This window comes from Bubalus bubalis, chromosome 14 (genome assembly GCF_019923935.1).
Source record: "Bubalus bubalis isolate 160015118507 breed Murrah chromosome 14, NDDB_SH_1, whole genome shotgun sequence".
Classification (NCBI taxonomy): domain Eukaryota; kingdom Metazoa; phylum Chordata; class Mammalia; order Artiodactyla; family Bovidae; genus Bubalus; species Bubalus bubalis.
In genome coordinates this window covers 22,002,079-22,024,879 of record NC_059170.1, presented here as the reverse complement: position 1 = coordinate 22,024,879, position 22,801 = coordinate 22,002,079, and the positions used below count along the sequence as shown (strand labels likewise).

Below are 22,801 nucleotides of genomic sequence, written 5' to 3'. Positions count from 1 at the left end.
TGGAAGGAATGATGCTAAAGCTGAAACTCCAGTACTTTGGCCACCTCATGCGAAGAGTTGACTCATTGGAAAAGACTCTGATGCTGGGAGGGATTGGGGGCAAGAGGAGAAGGGGATGACAGAGGATGAGATGGCTGGATGGCGTCACTGACTCGATGGACGTGAGTCTCAGTGAACTCTGGGAGTTGGTGTTGGACAGGGAGGCCTGGCGTGTTGCGATTCATGGGGTCGCAAAGAGTCGGACACGACTGAGTGACTGATCTGATCTGATCTGACTCAGAAAACAGACAGTTGTACTTTATCCATCCATCCATCCATCCATCCATCCATCCACTCAATCATTCCACAGACCCTTGAGCATCCACTGAACTCCCAGTCCTTATTCCAGGAATACTAGATGACTCAGGCAGGCTTCCTCCCTGGAGATGTTCACAGTGTGTGGGGTGACACTGACAAGTAAGAAGATGGCCACACTACAGGGCGGCAATAGATTCAATTCAGAATCAGCCAAAAAGTTGAAACCTGATGGTCACCACAGTTTACCTCCTTTGCCTCCTCCCTCTGGCTAGATGGTGTTAAGGGTTTGGGATGCTTACCTGTTAAAACGGGCTCTTCCCATCTTAAAGTCACCCCTTTCCTAGCACACAGAAAACCTCTTTGCCCTGTGAAATCTCCACTCTGTGGCCGTGAGAAAGCCCTCACTCCCAGCCCTGACCCTTCTGTCCTGGAATGCCCCCAACACATGCCATACATGCTGTGGCGGCAGGAAGGGGGGCGGGGTTGGCTGCTTCTCTGTCCTTCCAGGCTTTCTCCTGGGGCATCTGTGCTCTGCTCCCCTGCTCCAGGCTCTGAACACTTAGAGAATTCTTGCACCATACCTCACCTTGCAGCAGCCTTGAAGAAGGCATGGCTGGTATTACTCCTTAAAGCAATATAACTGCTGAGTGGAAAAGGCCAGGTGCAGAGGACAGATATGGTGGGTTATCATTTGGGTGATAACTTAATGGCTGGTTCTCGATCTTGAGTGCATCAGCATCACCTAGAGGGTTAGTTAAAATGCTGGTTTCTGAGCCCCACTCCTCGACTGTCCAATTCATAACTGGCATTTCTAACAAGTTCTCAGGTGAGGTGGATGCTGCTGATCCAGGGACCCACCTTGAGAACCACTGACCTGAATACCTGTATGAGTCTTGCACTCCCAGGCTCTTGTGTCCACATCAAGAGACTGCTCACAGAGACTGCCTCTGAAGAGAGCAGCTGGGGCCTGGAAATCAGCGTGGGACGGAATCTTACTTCCTCATTTGCCTTGAAATAGGCAGTATTCTCAAACGTTTCAAAATGCAAATGGTGCAGAAGGACATAGACTAAAGAGTGAAAAGTCTTCCCCCCACCCTATCCCCAGCCAGCTACTTCCCTTCCAGAAGCAATCAGTTTTTTGTAAGTCCTCCCAAATGCTTTATACTTGATTAAGAAACTACATATATCTTCCTCCAATTTGTTAAAAAATTGGAGTATAGCTGATTTAGAATGTTGTGTTAGTTTCAACTGTACAGCAAAGTGAATCTGTTATACATATAGATATATCCACTCTTTTTTAGATTCTTTTCCCATAGAGGTCATTATAAATATTAAATATAGTTCCCTGTGCTGCTGCTACTGCTAAGTCACTTCAGTCGTGTCCGACTCTGTGTGACCCCAGAGACGGCAGCCCACCAGGCTTCCCCGTCCCTAGGATTCTCCAGGCAAGAACACTGGAGTGGGTTGCCATTTCCTTCTCCAATGCATGAAAGTGAAAAGTGAAAGTGAAGTCGTTCAGTCGTGTCTGACTCTTAGCGAGCCCATGGACTGCAGCCCACCAGGCTCCTCTATCCATGGGATTTTTCAGGCAAGAGTACTGGAGTGGGGTGCCATTGCCTTCTCTGAATTCCCTGTGCTATAGGTCCCTATTAGTTATCTATGTATGGTAGTATGTATGTGTCAATCTCAGTCTCCCAATTTATCCCTCTTCTCCCCTTTCCCCACTGGTAACTGTAAGTTCGTTTTCTACATCTGTGACACTATTTGTTTTGTAAGTTCACTTGCATAATTTTTTCAGATTCCACATGTAAGTGATATCATTTGGTATTTGTCTTTCCCTTCCTGACTCACTTCACTTAGTATGATAATCTCTAGGTTCATCCATGTTGCTGCAAATGGCATTGTGTTATTCTTTTTTATGGCTAATATTCCACTATCATGTCTGTGGTGGTTCAGCAGTAAAGAATCCACCTGTAATGCAGGAGACACAGGTTTGATCCCTGGGTTGGGAAAATCCCCTGGAGAAGGAAATAACTTCCCACTCCAGTATTCGTGCCTGAGAAATCCCATGGGCAGAGGGGCCTGGTGGGCTACAGTCCATGGGGTCGCAAAAGAGTCAGACACGACTTAATGAGTAAATAGCAACAACAATATTTATTGTATATAAGTGCCGCAACTTCTTGATCCATTCATCTATTGATGGACGTTGAGCTTGTTTCTGTGTCTTGGCTATTGTGAACAATGCTGCAAAGAATATTGCCTCTCTCCGTTTTACGCAAGTGGCAGCTTCTACACTGTACTCTCCCACCTCTTTTGTTCAGCTTTTCCATGCAGGGCCTACAGTGCCTCCATTTCACAGTTGCAGTGTCTGTCATGTAGATGCCCCTCCATCCCTTGTCAGTGGTCACTTAAGCTGTCTCCAGTCTCATGCTGCCTCGAGTCTCCTTGGGTATATGTCATTTCTTCCTGTGCAAAATCGGTGGGATAACTTCCTGGGGTGGGATTGCCAGGAGGACAGCTCTTACTGTGTACCTTTAACATTGCTTGAACATTTTACCATGGCTTGAATCACTTTACCTAATGAAAGCAAGGAAGGCAGGGGTGTTGCAGGGTGATTAGGATCTTTGGCTCTGGAGTTAGACTGCCTGACTTTGAATCCTGCCTTCACCACTTACTAGCTGTGTGATGCCAGGCAAGTTACTTGCTCTTTCTGTTTCTCGAGTTCCTCATCTGTAAAATGGGGATAATAAAGGCGATGATTCCATAGAGTTGTTGGGTGGATAACAAGAGCTTGGTAAATGGTAACTGCCTGTTTCCCCAGTTGATAGCAGAGGAAACAGAAGTCCAGAGAGGGAAAGCAATGTGCTCCAAGTCACACATAGATTTGTGGCAGGGTCAAGGCCAGTTGACCTCTGGTCTGGGGCTTTTTCCATCACAGTGCATGAACCACTCCTCAGGGAATAAATTTGGTTTCTGCTGCTTAAAGTTATCCTTAGATTTTTTTTTGAGGCGGGGGGTGGGGGGTGGGGGCGGGATCTAAAGATCCCAAATAGTCAAGGAGGATGAAGAAAGGTCCAGGGATGTGGTGCCAAGTATAAAATTATTTTAAATCTCACATTTGAGCTTAGAAATTCATGCTGATGTTATATTCAACTCTGCATCTACAGAGGAAGATGAACTGTGATGGTAACAAAGCTCAGCCCTCACTGAGAGAGGTTGATCAAACATTCTAGAGAAATCTGCAAAAGGAAGATTTTTGACCACAGTTGGTTAAGACTGCTGTATTTTTCCACCCAGTCTTTTTGCTCATCACCTTATCCCTCATGTTGGGTGGTACTGGAATAACCAGCAACATTTTGTATTAGTATTTATAATGCTGTATTATTTTTCTTAAAGAAAGCTCCCCAAATTGCAAGTTTCAGCCTCAGCGAACTGGATTCACTTGTGGTAAAATTCCCCCCAGAGAATCTCTGAGTAAAACGGACACCAGAGGAATCCAGGCCCTTGGAGTCCCGATGCCAGGGGAGAGTGCCAATAGTCAAACAGGACTGCCCACCGCGGGCTTACACACTGCCCCCTCCCTTCCCTCCAGGTGGTTCTTCAAGGGCATCAGCCGAAAAGATGCAGAGCGCCAACTCCTGGCCCCTGGCAACGTGCTGGGCTCCTTCATGATCCGGGACAGCGAGACCACCAAAGGTGAGGCCAGTCCTCCCAGCCCTGTGTTTCCACCACACCACACAGGGGAGCCCCAGACATGACCGGACACCATTCTTCACTTGGGATATGCCATTGTCTGAACAACTCACCCAGCCCCGCTCCCTGGGCTGCCAGGCTTCCTTCTGCTCTTTGTTCAAGCCTTCTCAGCCTCCAGACCTGCCAACTTAGGTCAGTGGAAGTAAGATGCAGTGGTTACTGCCCTGAAGAACAACAACCTGCTCAACTTGATCTTCATTAGCTTGGATTCTTTTATATACCCATCAAAATATATCATGTCCACAAGCCTGACTCCTCTCTCCTTCCATAAGGAAATGAGATGGGCTCTGGCTGTAGGAAGAGACCCCAAGCCAACCTTGTCTGGGACCTGTTTCAAATAACTCCTTTGAGATATTTGGATATTTTGATGTCGGTGACCTGCTTCCTGAAACTTTCGTGCTGTGAGGGTGGCTTTGTGCCTGGTCGTTGCATAGGAGGCAAGAGTAGTGCCCTAAAACAACCAATAACTCAAACTGGCATCAACTAAGGCCAGCTTTGCCAAAGGGATGACTGTAAGTAGGAGTCCTGTGATTTCAGTCAGATTTCACACACAATGTGTGCCTTTACTGCTGTGTTTAGATTCAAAACTGCCTGGTTCAGAGAAATCAGTAAATTGTATAAAGTATGACTTCACAGTACCCTGGACAATCAGTTCGGGGGCCTTCTACCTGCCCCCTGATTTCTGAACTGGGGAAGCCTGAATGTGGCTGAAACAGCGCTCACAATCTGTGTTTCAGGTCAGGGAATGTTTGGGCTTTATTTCCTCCCACCCAACAAACTCCCTACCAGCCCCCAGAAGAAAAGAAATGGTACAAAAAGATAAAGCCATACACAGCCCTTGGCTTCTCCCTCTGGGCCATCCTACACACAAGGGGAGGAAGGTGAGCCTGGCCACTCCCACAGCCCTCAGAGTGAGCATAGGTGGGTTCACTGAGTTAATAAACTTGTAGTACAAGTGCCCTGAGTCCCATCCTGCTGCTTTCTGGGTTCTGCCCTTCCCTGCTCAGCATCAGCCAAGTCAGCCTCCCCTTGACTGGGCAGAGCGATTAAGAGTGTGGTCCCAGCTGCCTGGGTTTGAAGCCCAGCTCTGCTACTTACAGGCTGTGTGACCGCAGGTTAGGTACTTCATCTCCCTGGACCTCAGTTTCCTTACGTATAACATGGTGATATAAAACCTCTACCTGTGGGGTTAATCATTCACTGTAATGAACAATATAGCTTATTATAATGCATATAACTATAGTCCATTATAATGAATATTATTCCTATCCATTCATTGTTTATTATTTATTATTCCTATTCATTCATTGTCAAGAGCTGACTCATTTGAAAAGATCCTGATGCTGGGAAAGATTGAGGGCAGGAGGTGAAGGGGGTGACAGAGGATGAGATAGTTGGATGGCATCATCAACTCAATGGACATGAGTTTGAGCAAACTCCAGGAGATAGTGAAGGACAGGGAAGCCTGGCAGGCTGCAGTCCATGGGGTTACAAAGAGTTGGACATGACTGAGCAAACAAACAACAGACATTAAAGAATCCGCCTGCAGTGTGGGAGACCTGGATTCGATCTCTGGGTCAGGAAGATCCCCTGGAGGAGGGCATAGCACCCACTCCAGTATTCTTGCCTGGAGAATCCCCAGGGACTGAGGAGCCTGGCGGGCTACAGTCCCATGGGTTCACAAAGAGTCGGACATGACTGAGTGACTAAGCACAACAGCCTAGCGTGCATGAAAATCGATCAGTCGTGTCCAACTTTCTGACCCATGGACCCATTCCCTTCTCCAGGGGATCTTCCCAACCCAGGGATCAAACTTGGGTCTCCTCCATTGCAGGCAGATTCTTTACCATCTGAGGCACCAGGGAAGCCCCAGCATGTATGGTCAACTGTAATTCATGCAACAATTTAAACCTCCCCCATATCCTATGACATGGTGCTATTGTGGTGGAGAAAGCTGAGAGGGAGAGAAGCGAATAACTTGCCCAAGGACACACAGCTCACAAAAGGCAGAACCGTGGCCATGGACTGAAAGACGTGTGTGTTTCTGGTCTGTGTGAATCCAGGATAGTTCCCCACCACCAGCTCCTTAACTGAATCACATGTGCAGAATCCCTTTACCACATGAGGTGATGCACACACAGGTGTCAGGGATTAGGACGTGGCCTTGTGGGGGGCCGTGACTCAGTCTGGAGAAGGCAATGGCACCCCACTCCAGTACTCTTGCCTGGAAAATCCCATGGACAGAGGAGCCTGGTAGGCTGCCATCTATGCAGTCGCACAGAGTCGGACACGACTAAAGTGACTTAGCAGCAGCAGCAGCAGCAGCAGCGACTCAGCCTGCCACAATATTTAATAGGGACACTGACATTTCAATGTTTCTATTGTAACAGTTGAACTGGATTGGTTTGTTTTTTTAACCTTTTTGCTTGTTTGCTTCTAAACAGCCTAACTTTTATTTTCAGAATTAATGTTTATTTGTATTTAAATAACCTATGGATATACCCATACTGCTTTCACTATAAAATCATCTATTTTTATTTTTTAAATTAACTAATTTATTTTGATTGGAGGATAGTTACTTTACAATATTGTGAGGGTTTTTGCCATACATCAACATGAATCGGTCACAGGTATACATGTGTCCCCGCATCCTGAACCCCCCTCCCACCTCTCTCCCCACCCTATTCCTCTGGGTTGTTCCAAAGCACTGGACTTGAGTGCCTTGCTTCATGCATCGAACTTGCACTGGTCATCTATTTTACATATGGTAATGTACATGTTTCAATGCTATTCTCTCAAATCATCCCACCCTCGCCTTCTCCCACTGAGTTCTAAAGTCTGTTCTTTAAATCTGTGTCTGGTCTGATGCCCTGCATGTAGGATCATCAGTACCGTTTTTCTAAATTCCATATATATGTGTTAATATACAGTATTTGTCTTTCTCTTTCTGACTTACTTCAGTCTATATAATAGGCTCCAGATCCACCTCATTAGAACTGACTCAAATGCGTTCCTTTTTATAGCTGAGTAATATTCTATTGTGTATATGTACCACAACTTCCTTATCCATTCATCTGCCGATGGACATCTAGGTTACTTCCATGTCCTAGCTATTGTAAATAGTACTAAACAGCCTTGCTTTTTTACCAAATTGGGTGTGGTATCTTGGTTTTTGTGAAAAATAGATACATAATAGGAAGAAAAAGAAATAATAATGAGCTCAATGACAGCCAACATTACTGAGCTTTTACATCCTGAGTACAAGCATTACTTCTTCTACCACCAGGCAGTGTGCTGAGGGGAGGAGATATGATGACCAATCCCATTCTACGGATAAGGAAACTGAGGCAAAGAGAGGTGACTTGGTCACGTTTCCAAGGTCTCACAGGAGGACATGGAACAGCCTGACAAGCCCCCAGGCAGCCTGACTCCACCACCCACTCCTACCCTCTGCTCCACTGTGCGGATGTCAAGATGGTGCCAGCAGTGGCCTTACAGGCTGTCAGGGTGCTCATGCAGGGTGGTTTCTCTCTGGCCCACACAGGGAGCTACTCTTTGTCCGTGCGAGACTACGACCCCCAGCACAGGGACACGGTGAAACATTACAAGATCCGCACGCTGGACAATGGGGGTTTCTACATCTCGCCCCGGAGCACCTTCGGCAGCCTGCAGGAACTGGTGGCCCACTATAAGAGTGAGTGCTGTGGGGCTGCCTCCCTTCTGGGGGCCCAGCTGGGTGGGCCTCTCTCCTGGGAATCCTAGTCAAGGGGGCACTGCTGCCTCTGAGGCCTGCTAAGGTCTTCCTGACCCTCCCCCAGCTTTGGATTCTCCTGAAGTCTTTGGTCTGTTGAGCGGGAGGGCAGAGATGCCATCTCACCATGCTCTGTTCTCTTGGGAATACCTTCAGTGGAGCAGCCCTTTGGAACAGGGGCCAGATGCAGTGGACCAGGAAGGGAGGCCTGGAGGGGAAGCCTGAGGCTGGCTTGGGGCTGCCTGCCCTCAGCTGACCAGGGGGCTCTGTTCCAGAGGCGAGCGATGGACTCTGCCAGAAGCTGACGGTGCCCTGCATGTCCTCCAAGCCCCAGAAACCTTGGGAGAAAGATGCCTGGGAGATCCCCCGGGAGTCCCTCAAGATGGAGAAGAAACTTGGAGCTGGGCAGTTTGGGGAAGTCTGGATGGGTAAGGACCCAGGGCCAAAGCCAGGAGAGGAGATAGGGGAGAGGGAGGTCCTTGCTTCCAAGAACAGCCCAAGGCCAAATGGGAATGCCACCCAGGGCAGAGGGGAGATTTGAATAATAACTGTAAAGGAGTGATTCCTCTGATAGCCAAGCAAATAGTCCTGCCATGCAAACACTGCCATGCAAATCTTTGAGGTCAGGCCTGTTGGGGTCAAAAACTTTCTTCTAAGAAGCAGGAGTCCTCAATGAGGAATCTGCTCCCTCACATGGAGCTGGGACAGTCTGGGGTTGAGAGAACCAGAGCATCTCTTAGAATGATGAGAATTAAGAATGGGAAAGTGTAGCTTGGAGATTTCCAGGTGAGTTCAATGTTGGCAGCTGATGAACACGCTGTTCTAAGCCCCTGCCGAGTGCCCAGCATCATGCTAGGGCATTGTAGGGCTTCAAAAAGACATATCCCACCCCTGCTGGGCTGCCTCTAATGACTTAAGAATAGCAAAGTCTGCCCTGCAGAACTGTGGGGGTAGACGCAATGCCTGGCCCAGTGCCTGGCGCCCCCACACTGTTTATACTCCACCACGTTCCAAATGGGAGTGAAGACAGCTTACAGAGATGCCAACAATTCAGCCAGAAAAACACAAGTTTAAAATCCACTCACTTCAACTATATGTATTGAGAGCCTACTGTGTGTCAGGCACCGAAGAAGAAAAGGCAGAGAAAGTGTATGGTGAGGAAGGCAAGACAGATCAGACTGATGGGGTTAGAAAACACACACACACACACACATACACACACACACATTATATAAGGCCTTAGGCTCTTACTGTAGGAAGACCTCAACTCTGCGTTAGAGCTTCCTGGCAGCCAAGGCAAAAGTGGAAACACAAGCAACGCTGAGATTTGCAAGATCAACAAGATGAAGCAGGGAAGGGGTGGGGTGAAGTGAGGGAATGGCATGAGCGAAGTCCCTGTGGTGGGAGAGGGAGACGGCTGCTCGAGGGACTGAATGATATGCAGGCGGGTTGGTGCACAAAAGGCAAGGGGTAGAGGTGTTGGTGGATGACAAGGCTAAGTGAGCAAGGCCAGTTTATGCAGGGCCTTGTGGACCATGATGAGACATATTTATTTTGAGAGCAGTGTTAAGATTAAATAAACATGTAAAGCAAAGATGGTGTGTATGTGAATGTGTGACAAAACAAAGGTAGGTGTGTGAGTGAGTGGCATAATCAGAGTGATGTTTTAATCCCTTAACCCCTGCATGAGCCTTTGCATATGAGGAAACCATAGTTCAGAGAGGTTAAGTGACCTGCCCAAGGGCACACAGCTAGGAAGTGGTGGACCAGCCTTCCAAACCACATCTACCTGAGGGCAAAGCACATGTCTCCCCTTCCTTTTCTAAGGGCTGAGATAGGCATGAAAGGCTCTCTGGAGGAGGCAGGTCTGCAGCCAGGTCTTTGAGGCCTGTGAGGAAAGAGCAGTGGGCCCTAACCACCTTTTCTGCTTCCTGTCCTTCTGCAGCCACCTACAACAAGCACACCAAGGTGGCCGTGAAGACGATGAAGCCTGGGAGCATGTCCGTGGAGTCCTTCCTGGCAGAAGCCAACCTGATGAAGACTCTGCAGCATGACAAGCTGGTGAAGCTGCACGCTGTGGTCACAGAGGAGCCCATCTACATCATCACGGAGTTCATGGCCAAAGGTGCCACATGCTGGGAGCTGGGGTACCAACTATGCCTCCTCCTGGTCACCTGCAGAGTCAGAGTTGACTCTGACATGGTTCTTTGGCCTTCAAGATGCCCCCAGCCTGGCCAGGAACTCTTTTGACATAAACTCGCTGAGCACCTTCATATCTGACTGCCCCACTCTTCTGGTTAAGGGGAGTGAAATCATGTTAGGGGGATGCCAGGAGAAGGGGAGCACATGGGCCTCTAGGAGAGGGGGTGGGGCCAGAACCCCTCTGGGTGATAGGAGAAGAGCCTTCTATGGGTTCACCATGAGCCCTTGAGGCTGGGGAGACTCCCTCAACCACCCCCGCCCCCCACCAGCCATCTTCCCTGGGTGGACCAATGCTCCAGGAGACTCAGCAAAGCATTCCTTATGCATTGGCTAAGCATCCTTTCCAGGCTGCTCCCATCCTGCCGGCACACAGTCCAGGATGTCTCAGGGATATTTTTTTAGGCCATCATTTCTCAATAATGTTCAATTCCTGCCCATTTCTCAACATACAGAAACGTCTCACATGACATCCATTTAGAAGGATTTGACATTTCAAAGCTTTTATCATTTTCTAAACACACAATTATGCCAGCCTTATAAAACCATGGCCCCAGTCCCCCAGGTTCAGAAAGCTTGTCTCAATCAAACAACCAGTCTGACAAGCACAAAGTCATTCTCAAAATGCTCAGATTCTATTTCTCATATGCTAGGAACAGTAAATAAATACTTCTATTTAATTCATTACTATGAACCGTGTTAACCACTTGTTAAAGTCATAAGAGTAGTAAATGTTGTTCCCCCTACGCCCACACAGGCAGCCTGCTGGACTTCCTGAAAAGTGAAGAGGGTAGCAGGCAGCCACTGCCCAAACTCATCGACTTCTCAGCCCAGGTGAGAGTCTAATGGGGAAGTCGGGGAAGGGGAAGTCAATTATTTATTCAACACGTGTTTATTGATTACATGCTATCATAATAACAATAATAGCTAACACATATTGAGTGCTCAGGATAAAAGTATTCTTTTTAACTGTGCCTTCTATGACCTAACTCGGGGCTTTCCTGGTAGCTCAGCTGGTAAAGAATCCACCTGCAATGCAGGAGACCCCAGTTCGGTTCCTGGGTTGGGAAGATCCCCTGGAGAAGGGATAGGCTACCTACTCCAGTATTCTTGGGCTTCCTTGGTGGCTCAGAAGGTAAAGAATCCACCAGCAAAGCGGGTAGACCTGGGTTCAATCCCTGAGTTGGTAAGATCTCCTGGAGGAGGGCATGGCAACCCACTCCAATATTCTTGCCTGGAGAATCCCCATGGTCTGAAGAGCCTGGGGGGCTGCAGTCCCTGGGGCTGCAAGACACCACTGAGCGACTAAGCATGCACACAAGTCCTAACTCATATAGTCTTCACATCAGCCTTCTAGGGTGAGATTTTTGTTATCTATTCCTTTGTAACCAACTGCTCAAAGTTTAGTAGCTTGAAACAACAATGTATCATTTCCCATGATTCTGTGGGGTTGACTGGGGTTGGTTGGGTGATTTCTCTGCTCAGCGTGGTGAAACCCAGCCCCCTCTTGAGGATGCATTCTGCTGAGAGCTTCCCTGGGGCTAGAATATCTGGGATGGTGGCTCATCCTCTGGGTCTGTCTCCAGTGACTCCACATCACTCATTCAGCAGCCTAACCTGAGCTCCTTTACATCATGGCAGAAAGGTTCCAAGAGGGAGTCTTCCAAGGGACTAAGCCATCATGAGCAAGCTCCTATTCACTTTGTGCAGGCTAATGTCCTGTTGGTCAAAGCAAGTCACATGACCTAGCCCAGAGTCAGTGTAGGAGGGACTGCAAAAAGGCGTGAGTCCCAGGAGGTGTGGTTCACAGGGAACCACTGATGTGACAGTCTGGCCACAGATGGGTAATTGTCATCCCATTTTACAGAACAGGAAGTTAAGGCTTAGAGAGGAAGTAAAGAGGAGATGAGGCAACTGAGGCCCAGGGAGGTGAAGTAGCTTGCCTACGTGACTGTGTTACTTTGGGGGGATATGGCAGTGAACAAAATGGAAAGTACTGCTATCCCCTAGGGTTTACACTTATTAAACAACTAAATCTCTTAGAGAGCCATGACCCAAGTAGTCCTGGCTCAGTGTCAAAAGAATGCAGTATCCAGCAAAATTAATAATGTCCAGAAATCACAGAAACGCTTCTTAAAACTCCATTTTCTTTCTCATCTTCCCTTCACTTTATGGAGCTCTTCTCACTCCCAGCCTGAGTGCTTTTCACTTCTGTCTTCTCTCATTCATTCTCTCCTGTCTGTGGGAAAACAGGGGAGGAAACGGGTACTGGTGGGAACCCACGGCTGGAGCACTTCTCCCAGTCCAGGAGCAATCAGAGAAGGCTTCCCAGAGGAAGCAGTCACTAGGCTGAGGCCTGAATAGAAGTTGGGCAGGTGAAGATGAGAGGGAAGGGTATTCCAGGCAGAAGAAACAGTCTATGCCAAAGTCTAAAGGGCAAAACCAGAGCTCAACCTGGTCTGTTGGAGCCTGAACCTGGCAAAAATGAAGAGGGTGTGGCTTGCAGCCTGGAAGGTGTTAAGGGAGAGGGAGGGGCACCTGGGCCCAGGGCAGGGCCTTCAGGAGATGCCGAAGGCAGAAATTTGACTATTTCAGTCAATTTTCATTTGACTATGCAAATCCTGGGAAGGGTATAATAAAGGAAGAGTATAATAAAAGGCTTTGCCTTTCAGAGTCTTCCAATACCAGAGGCATATGGAAATCCAAAGAGGCATTTTCTCTTCAGTGAGCCCTTCTTCCTAGTGAAACAGGAGTATGGCCTGTTGCTCAATTGTAACCATCACACTGGCAGAAACCTTGCTGGGAGGAGGGTCATGGACCAGGGCAAGAACAATTCTCCCCGTGGTACAAACGGTAAAGACAGAAACCACAGGAGGGAAAGAGGTGCCAGGCCCTTGTACATCCAGGAGCAGAGGTGGACTCAGAGCCCAGGGACAGAAAGGAGCCACCCTGGGGCCTGGTCTTCACCTCCGGTCCTAGAGAGGTAGGTGGGCGCAGCAGAGACTGCCCCGTCACCACCCGGCTGTGTAACCTCAGATCCACTCTGGGTCCCTGGGTCCCTCCATTTATCAATGAAGGAACTGGACCATCTTTGTGCTTTTCAAGTTTGAAAGCTTTTTTTTTTTTTTTTAGCTACAACTATGTTGGTCAAATGAATCTTATGGAGCAGCTGATCATTTTAAAATAGATTAAAACAGAGCTGCTCTGATTGAAGGGGTGACCTTTCTTTTGCCCCTCAGATTCAATGTGAAGAGCCCTGAGCTGGAATATCCTTACAGGCCCTTCCAGCTGATTCTGTGATTCCCTGGTACTCTCTCAGAAGCAAACCCATGTGCCAATGACTGACATCACGGCAGACCATCTGGTGCTTATGAAATCTCACCACCTCATCAACTCCCAATTTATAGACCAACCCTGAACCCAGCCAACCTATCCACTATTCGTTCAGTTGACAAACCCTTGAGAAGCAACACTGTATACACATGGACTTAGGGATCGTACAGTTTTGCTGTTGAGCCCAGGGCTGCCTGTGTAGTCTTGAGCAAATAGTTTAACCTTTCTGAGGGCTGCTTTCCTCAACAGGGACTGTTGAAGTGAATACTTATATGCCAGACTCTGTTCTAAACACTTGATGTAGATTTAGAGTATTAATCATCACATGAACCCTCGGAAGAAGATTCTATTGTCCCATTCTACAGAGAAGAAAAGTGAGGCACAGAGGGTAAAGTAGTTTGCTTGGAGATCACAGAGATGTGGGGCTCAAGTTGAGCTGGCCCAACCCAGGAGTCACTTAGGCATTCTTATCTGCTGTCTTCTAAGTGGGGTTAGTCCCACTTGCCCCCTTGAGCCCATGTGCTCATGTGCAAATCCATAACTTGAGTGTCTGCCCCTGAGCACTGAAAAATGCTAACTACCAGCGTTAGTGCCTGCTCTGTGCCAAAAATTCAGGTAGGGTAATGGACACAGACCCTAAGCAGGGCTGTCAGATTTCCAGTCCTGGTCTCCACTTGGACCAGGTAGTTACTTCTCTGGGATTCAGTTTTATCACCTGTGAAATAATAGTGCTGAAGCAACAGTACCTACCCCAAAGCAGAGAGCAAATGTTATTTAAGTATTAAATATCATATTATGATTAATGAATAAGCTACAACGTCTACAGTTAATGTTATGGCTGTTGTTAACTGTTCATCTGAACTCCTTATAAATTTTCCACACCCATGAGGCCAAGACTGCCTCACCCACTCCTGGCAGGCGATGACAAGCAAAATCAGAGTCTCCTGGTTTCGTTAGAAAAGTCTGGAGGCTCAGACCTCGGTTCTAATGGCCATGGGTGCCCCCTGCTGGCCACTTTCCACAAGCGTACCATCCACTTGCCTCAGACCTTGAACAGACCTTGGTTTAGTCTGGCCAGACAATTTATCTCCTCAAATAATCTCACCAGATTGCAGCCAGATGCAGTCCTCCAAAGTGTTGGCGTTCTCGGCGATTAAAGGCAGCACGGAGGCCCTTGGGGTGGATATTCAAATCCTGGGGGTGTGATCTGACAAAGGTGTCCCTCCTCTGAACAAAAGAGACGGTGGTAACACCTGGTTCAAGGACATCAAAGACCAGTTTATGAACTATAAATGCTATTTTCTGAGTTTCTGAGGGTTAATCATAAACCTCTTTATGAGGGGTAATGCACAAACTATTGTAAGAGGAAAACGTCTTTACAGAAAAATCCCACATATTTCTGTCGGGCTTCCCAGGTCCCATTGTGAATAAGAACTCTCCATACAGTCCACTATGCACTCAGAAGCCCTGATGACATTAAAATATACATCAGACCATGTCACTCTCCTGCTCTAAGACTTCCCACTTCCCTTTGTGCTCAGAATACAACCCAACCCCCTCTCATAACCTCCAAGGTTCTTCCCCATCAGCAGCCTTTCCCACAACCTCCTCTCTCCTCCCCACTTTGCCTTGGGCAACTTCTGCTCAGTCTCCTGTTTCATGAGTACCCAAGCTGCTTCCTACCTCCGGGCCTTTGCACATGATCTTCTCTGCCAGGAATGCTCTTCTTTGACAGAGCATTTGCTGAAGTTTCACCTCCTGATCATCCAATCCAAAACAGCCCTCTACACTTCATGTCCTAGCACCTGCTTTCCCCTTTCTTTATGGTGCTGATCACCACCTGTGGGGGCTTTGCCTGGCTCCCGACCTGTCCAAGTAACATGTCTGGTGCCCACAAGACACTCAGTAGATGTTTGTTGAATGAGTAAAGGAATTTTCCCTACCCAGGCTTGGGAGTGAAGCAGGCGTAAGAGATACAACAAAATGTGATGTGAACCTAGGTTGTTCCCAGTAAGGGGATTGGGGATGAAAGCCCTTCAAAGTATCCTGGGGTGTGTGTGTGTGTGTGTGTGTGTGTGTGTGTGTGTGTGTGTGTGTGTAGGTCCTTGGAGAAATAATGCTTTTTCCTTAAAGTGTTTTCTGGAAGTCTTGGAACCCTAGAGAAGCTACAAATTGGCCCAGGCTATGAGGATCCCCCCAACCTGGTTAGGTAGACAGAGAAATGCCAATCTGAGACCAGGACCCAGGCCAGCACACATATTTTCCAGTTTTCTCACACTTGGACAGTCGTCTTCTGCTTTTGGGTGAGACCCACCTTGGGCTGGGCCAAATCTGAGGGTAAGGGTGTCTCTGTTTTGGGTGGAGATCGCAGAAGGCATGGCCTTCATCGAGAGGAGGAACTACATCCACCGAGACCTTCGAGCTGCCAACATCTTGGTGTCTGCATCCCTGGTGTGCAAGATTGCTGACTTTGGTTTGGCGCGGGTCATCGAGGACAACGAGTACACAGCACGGGAAGGTAGGGGATGGTGTCGAGGGCCCCATGGGGCCCACTGGGGTGGGTCGTGTGTACTGAGCATTAGGACCTGTGAAAGTGGTATTAATCAAAATGCAAAGGTTTGTCCCAGTATCAGCTGTTATTAAGCTGGAGGGGCTCCATCTTGAGTTCTGGCCTCCAGTCTCCCTCAGTAAGTGGGATCAATTGTAGATTGGGTCAGTCAAGTCATGTTAGAATTAAGGGTAAGGGCAAGAGCGACTTTAGGTGTGATAGACAAAAATAGGGAAGAATCTAAATGTCCATAAAGAGTACAATGATATTTAAATTGTGGTTTATTCACAGAATATTATGTAGCAATGAGAAGTTACAAACCAATGACACATGCAAACGCAAAAGAAAATGGATGACTCTCACAGACATAATATCAAAATAAGGGAACTCAGACCAAAAAAGTAGATGCTGGATAGTTCCACTTATATAAAATTCAGAAACAGGCAAACATGTGTGCGAAGGTTGACAGCAGCATTATTCTTAACAGCCAAAAAGTGGAAGTAACCCAAAAGTCCATCAACTGATAAACAAATACACAAAATGAGATCTAGACATGTGGTGGAATATTATTTGACCATAAAAGGGATGGAGTACTAATATACCCTAAACATGGACAAATTTTGCAAACATTGTGTTCAGTGAAAGAAGCCAGACACAAAGACCATGTATTGTATGATTCCATTTATACGAAATTCCCAGAATAAGCAAATCTATAGAGACAGAAAGTAGATTAACTCCAGCCAAGGCTGGAGTGGGGAGCTAGAAAAAAATGGGTACTGACTGTTATGGTCTGGGGAAGGGTAGGGTGAAAGTATTTTAGAATTCACAACCTTGTGAATATATTAAGAAAACCATTGAACTGAATACTTTAAGTGGCTGAATTATATGGTCTGTGCATGCATCTCAATAAAACTTTAAAAAAAAACAGGCAAAACTCATTTATTGCGCTAAAGGTCAGAATAATACTTAACCTGGATTGCAGGGGTATTGACTGAGATGAGGCAGGAGGAAGCCTTCTGAGATGCTGAAATTTTCTATATCTTAATCTGAACGGTGATTACAAGGGGGGATACATATATAAAAGGCATCTAGTTGTATAGGAAAGATTTGTATATTTTATTTCATGTTCGTATGACACAGTAAAAGTGGAACCACTAAAAGCATAAGAATAGAATGTATAATTTCCAAACCAGGAGAGGATAAGCAGAAATAAAGAAAACTCTCTCAGTCCCAAGGGAGGAAGGGATGCAGTGAGCAGGAAACACATAAAGAATTTTCAAAACTTGACTATGTACTAGATGGTAAAGCAAGTCTCAACAAATTCCAAAGAACATGTATCCTTTACACTGCATTCCCAATGACAGTGGAATTGCAGTAGAAATTACTCACTAAAGGTTAACTCAACCTATCCCAGACCAGATGGAAGGAGAGGAGGACCAGAGGGAGAGACACCCAGTGACTGGGGGAAACCGAAATCTTCCCTTCCCCCACAGGGGTTAGGGGGTCGAGGTAGCAGGTATGACCTGGACTCAAAGTCCCTTGAATTTCTGCTGTCCCCAAAGGTCCTGTGACCTCTAGGACTCCACTCTTCAGGAGTTGTAGTTTATCAGGACGTCAGCTGAATCAATGAGGTGGCCCCAAGAGGGCGAATCCCCTGCCACACCCCAGGTACCCTGGCTCACTCCTCCCTACTTTAGCCACTGGTCCTCAGAATGGATGCTCCTTGCTTCCACGGGGGCCAGATTGAGGGAAGTCACAGTGCTGCAGGGGACAGATGTTGGCAGCTGTACTGATGTCCTGTTCCCTCCCCCTAGCAGAGACCTAGCTCTGATTGCTCCCCAGACTCTCCTTGACTCTGCTCTGTTCAAACCACAGGGGCAAAGTTCCCCATCAAGTGGACAGCTCCTGAAGCCATCAACTTTGGCTCCTTCACCATCAAGTCAGATGTCTGGTCCTTCGGTATCCTGCTGATGGAGATTGTCACCTATGGCCGGATCCCTTACCCAGGTAAGAGAGAGGGCATCAGCTTGGGGCTGCTTCCAGGGCAGCCTGGCTCCTTTCTCTTGTCATTGTGTCCATTCAGACTGAGTTTTTGTTTGTTTGTTATTGTGTTTGTTTTTTATCAATATTTTAAATGAAGTACAGTTGATTTACAATGTTGTATCAATTTCTGCTGTATGGCAAAGTGATTCGGTTATATATATATATACATATTAATAGGATATTGAAGATAGTTCTCTGTACTATAAAGTAGGACCTTATTGTTTATCCATTCTCTACATAAAAGTTTATGTCTGCTCCACTCCATCCCTCCCCCAACTGCCTTCCCCTTGGCAACCACCAGCCTGAGTTGGTTGACCCTCAGTGAGTTCTTGACCCTCACCCCCAGCCTCTCAGTTATTAACACCATTATCTATCCAATTTCTTAAGCCTGGAATCTGGAAGCCTGCTTGGCCCTTCCTCTTCTCTCATCCCTTTCCATGTTCAAGGAGTCACAGGGTTCTAGCCATTGGACTACAAAGCATCCCAAGTCTGTCCACTTCTAACTCCACAGCCTCCACCCACACCAGACCAACGTCCTCCATTATCTCACTGGTACAGTGGCCTCCTAAGCACTCTGCCTTCTCTCCTAAAGGCCATTCTCTCCCTGAGGCCAGAGAGATTTTTCTAAAATTGTGGATCAGAACTTTTCCCTTCTCCACCTCTAACTTTTTAAAGGCCTCCCAGCATAATTGGGACAAAATCCCAAACTCCTAATTGTGGCCTGCAGGTCCGGCATGATCCAGCCCCTGCCTATTTCTTTCCTCTCCCTTCATGTCATGCTATACCTCACCACCCAGTCATCTAAAGTACTATACACGTCCCTGTGCTTCTCGTTTGCAATACCCTCTGCCATTTCATTCACAGCATTTATCACCATTTATAACTATATTTGTTTGGTATTGTCTCCATCAAACTCTGAGCTCTGTGAGGCCAGAAATCATGTCTGTATTCCTTACTGGTGCATCTGGACTGCTACCTTTGTGCTTGGCCAGTAATGGGTGCCTAGTAACTATTTGTCAAATGGATGAATTTATCCCCATGCCTGTGGGCGGCACTCTCACTGAGTGGACCATGGGGTATACAAAGATATATCTGGCATGCAGAGTGCCTGGGACTCAACAGATAAAGTTTTTCTCTGTTCCTTTTCAGTTGGGATGTTTCCTAGGGTATCTGTAGCCAGAACCCTGGGGCGGGAGGCAAGGTGGATATAAAAAGAATTCTGACTTTATAAGTAAATAGTCCTGAACTTTAATCCTGTTCCTGTTTAATCAACACTTTGAGAAATTCACTTGACTTCTACCCCAGTTCTTCCTGTGTAAAAAATATAGGTAATGAAGTCAACCACCTTGCAGAAGTGGTTCTGAAAATTAGAAATAAAAGGTGCAGACACTTGGTTCACTCATCAGTATGTATCAAATTCCTAGTGTGTGTTAGACATGGAGTATACAGTAGGAGACAAAGCCCTTGCTTGGCAGGAGCTCACATTATAGCCTGAAGGAACACACACTAAATAGATGCATTTCTCAGTGGAGATCACTTGGAACAGAAAATGAAGCAGGGGCATAGGAGAGAGAGTGACCCAGGGCTCCTGTGGGCATGGAGCACTGTCAGAGCAGGTCATATCTGAGCTGAAAGTGAGCAGAGTGAGGATTAGGGAAAGGATTCCAGATAGAAGGCACTGCCAGCTCTTAGGGCCTGAGTTGTATCTGAAGAATATTAAACAAGCAAGGTAGATGCAGACAAGAAATGAGAGCAGATGGTATGTGAAGCAGGGCTTGGCAGGGGCTCAATCAGGCGGGATCCATGGTCATGGTGAAGACTGTGGGTGTTAGTCTAAGTGTCAAGAAGCTATTGGAGCATTATAGGCGGGTAAGTGGCATCGTCTCATTTCCACATGCAAGTGATGCTTTGGTTCAGTGTGGAGAGTGGATCAGGGCTGGGGAGGCGGCGGGAGCTGCAGCTGTGGCACAGACAGGGGTGATGGTACCTGATAAGTTGATGAGCTGGTGCTGTGTTTTAAAAGAAGAAAGGCTATGACTTGCTGATGTGGAAAGCGAGGGAGAGAGAAGAATGAAGGATGAGTCTCCTGGCTTTGACTGAGCAACTGGATGCCTGATGGTCTATGGATAAAAATTTAAGAGTTCTGTTTAGCCCTGTTAAATTTGTGGTGGCTTATCCATGGGGTCGCTAAGAGTCAGACACGACTGAGCAACTTCACTTTCACTTTTCACTTGCATGCATTGGAGAAGGAAATGGCAGCCCACTCCAGTGTTCTTGCCTGGAGAATCTCAGGGACGGGGGAGCCTGGTGGGCTGCCATCTATAGGGTCGCACAGAGTCAGACACAACTGAAGTGACTTAGCATAGCATCCAAGATGTTCAAGGAAGCACTTGAATATATGAATACGTTTGGAGTTCAAGACTGGTAATATAGGACTTCCCTGATGGTCCAGTGATTAACAATACCACTTCCAATACAAGGGACAAGGATTCAATCCCTGGCTAGAGAACTAAGGTCCCACATGCCATACAGCATGGCCAAGTAATTTTTTAAAGAAAGACTAGTAATATAAAATTGGGGATCATAGATGTTTAAATGGTTGTTCTTGAGGATAACTAACATAAACTTTAACTGAACAAAGAAATGTTCCCACTCATAGGGTGACACTGTGTCGGCTACCTGACTTGTTTTATCTTGAGGCTTCACCAATAAAAACCAGGCAGGGGGTTATGGAACCCTGCAGGCGGCAAGTAACAAATTAACAGACTGAATGGTGGAAACAATAGGTAAATTGTTACAACCCAGACTAAGGAGCCTGACACTGGAGACAGGTCAGTTCAGCTGCTCAATGACTCTCAGGTCTCTGGGTTGGTTCCTCTGTGATTGTCTTCCCCATGTGGTCAGATGACTGCTGCAGCTCCACAGACCACTTTGTGTCAGTGTCCAAAGAAAGGAGGAAGGTGTGGCCAAAACTGGGCACCCGGCCCCCGCCCTCACTGCAGGGGAAGTGGGGGAAGGGATGCCTGGCTTGCATCATGGGAGCAGCTTGGCTCCCATGAGGAGGTGGGGAGGGATGGTTGTTGGGGAGGCAGTGACTGTCTGCCAGGCTGACCCCAGTCCCTCCCTTTTTAATTCCGTGGCTCCTTCTCAGGGATGTCAAACCCCGAGGTGATCCGTGCACTGGAGCGTGGGTACCGGATGCCTCGACCAGACAACTGCCCGGAAGAGCTCTACAACATCATGACTCGCTGCTGGAAGAACCGACCTGAGGAACGGCCCACCTTTGAATACATCCAGAGTGTGCTGGATGACTTCTACACGGCCACCGAGAGCCAGTACCAACAGCAGCCGTGATGGGGGTGGCCAGGCGGGGCCAGGCACTGAGGCCATGCCTGTGCAGTGGCTCCCGGCACCCAGCTCACCCTTCCTGTTCTCAGACACCCACCCTCTCTCCAGCCACAATTCCTCATCTGCCAAGTGGGTGGGTCAGACTGGACACTCTCTTTTTGACTCTGGCAATCCACAATCTGTGATTCTCAGGACACTTCCAGTTGACATCTCTATTGCCTGGGACAGCTGGATTCTAGTTACCGCTGTGGTTTGGATAGAAAACTTTTAAAATGATGAAATAAATATTTAAATAAAAGATCTGACAGCTAAAGGTTTTACTAATAGGTTAGTTTTTCTTGTCTTGCCAGTTTTGGAACATTTGCCTTTGGTGGATGACGAGTCAAAGGGGGAAGGACTAGCAAAGAGAAGTGGGGTTCAATGCTCCCAGTTTTCTAACTGCCCCCTGAATACTTGCTGGCTGTATTAGTTTCCTATGGCTTCTGTAACAAATTAGCACAAACTTGGTGGCTTGAAACAAAACAAATGTATCATCTTACAGTTCCAGAGGTCAGAGTCTGAGATGGGTTGGCAGGGCTGTGTGCTTTCTGGAGGCTCCTGGGGTGAATCATTCCCTTGCCTTTTCCAGCTTCTAGAAGCTGCCCACGTTCCTGCTTCCCTTCTGCTCATCACTCCAAATTCTGTTTCTGTCATCACATCTCCTTCTCTGACTCCGACTCTGACTCTGAGGCCTCCCTCTGTTACTTGTCAGAACCCCTGTAATTACACTAGACTCACCTGGATAAGCTTCACTGATAGCTCAGTTGGTAAAAAATCTGCCTGCAATGAAGGAGACCCCAGTTCGATTCCTGGGTTGGGAAGATCTGCTGGAGAAGGGATAGGCTAACCACACCAGTATTCTTGAGCTTCCCTGGTGGCTCAGCTGGTAAAGAATCCGCCTGCAATTTGGGGGACCTGGGTTTGATCCCTGGAGAAGGGAATGGCTACCTACTCCAGTATTCTGGCCTGGAGAATTCCATGGACTGTATGGTCCATGGGGTCGCAAAGAGTCAGACATGACTGAGCAACTTTCACTTTCACCTGGATAATGCAGACTAATTTTCCCATCTTCAATTCCTTAATCACATTTGTAAAGTCCTTTTTGCCACACCAGATAACATCTTCACAAGTTCCAGGAATTAGAAGGTGGGCATCTTTTTTTTTTTTTTTTTTTGGAGGGGGCACACTATTATTCACCTGTCACACTGGATGGGTTTTTGTCTCCAAGAAGCTGCATGAGCCAGGATGACAGGAGTGACTTTTCATGATCTGGGACAATGACTCTCCTACCAAGCCATGTTTTTATGCAAGTTGGTTGGTCTGGATCTCCCCCAGGGCTGGGGGCTGCCTATAGCTCCTGCATTTCCCATGGTCCAGCAGCCATCACGATTGTGATGGAATCCTACAGTCCTACAGTGGAAATGTGGCTGCTGAGAAGTATCTTCTACCCTGAGTGGGAAGCTCTCAGAGGAGGGGAGGGGTGGGAGGAG

General features: G+C 47.4%; 1 protein-coding gene across 6 annotated transcripts in view; it reads left to right on the top strand.

Annotated features, from left to right (window-relative positions):
- The window catches only part of HCK (HCK proto-oncogene, Src family tyrosine kinase), a 45,330-nt gene extending 23,745 nt beyond the window's left edge, over window positions 1–21,585 (top strand). For 5 of the 6 annotated variants that reach the window (XM_006064416.3, XM_006064418.3, XM_006064417.3 and 2 more), the window contains 8 exons: window positions 3,890–3,993; window positions 7,595–7,744; window positions 8,077–8,229; window positions 9,747–9,926; window positions 10,758–10,834; window positions 15,698–15,851; window positions 17,757–17,888; window positions 21,076–21,585. In XM_006064416.3, coding sequence (XP_006064478.1) covers window positions 3,890–3,993; window positions 7,595–7,744; window positions 8,077–8,229; window positions 9,747–9,926; window positions 10,758–10,834; window positions 15,698–15,851; window positions 17,757–17,888; window positions 21,076–21,278 — 1,153 coding nt within the window. In that variant the 3' untranslated portion in view covers window positions 21,279–21,585. The remainder of the gene's footprint in view (window positions 1–3,889; window positions 3,994–7,594; window positions 7,745–8,076; window positions 8,230–9,746; window positions 9,927–10,757; window positions 10,835–15,697; window positions 15,852–17,756; window positions 17,889–21,075) is intronic. The other variant, XM_025263679.2, reaches the window with a different exon arrangement.
- The last annotated feature ends 1,216 nt before the right edge of the window (window positions 21,586–22,801 follow it).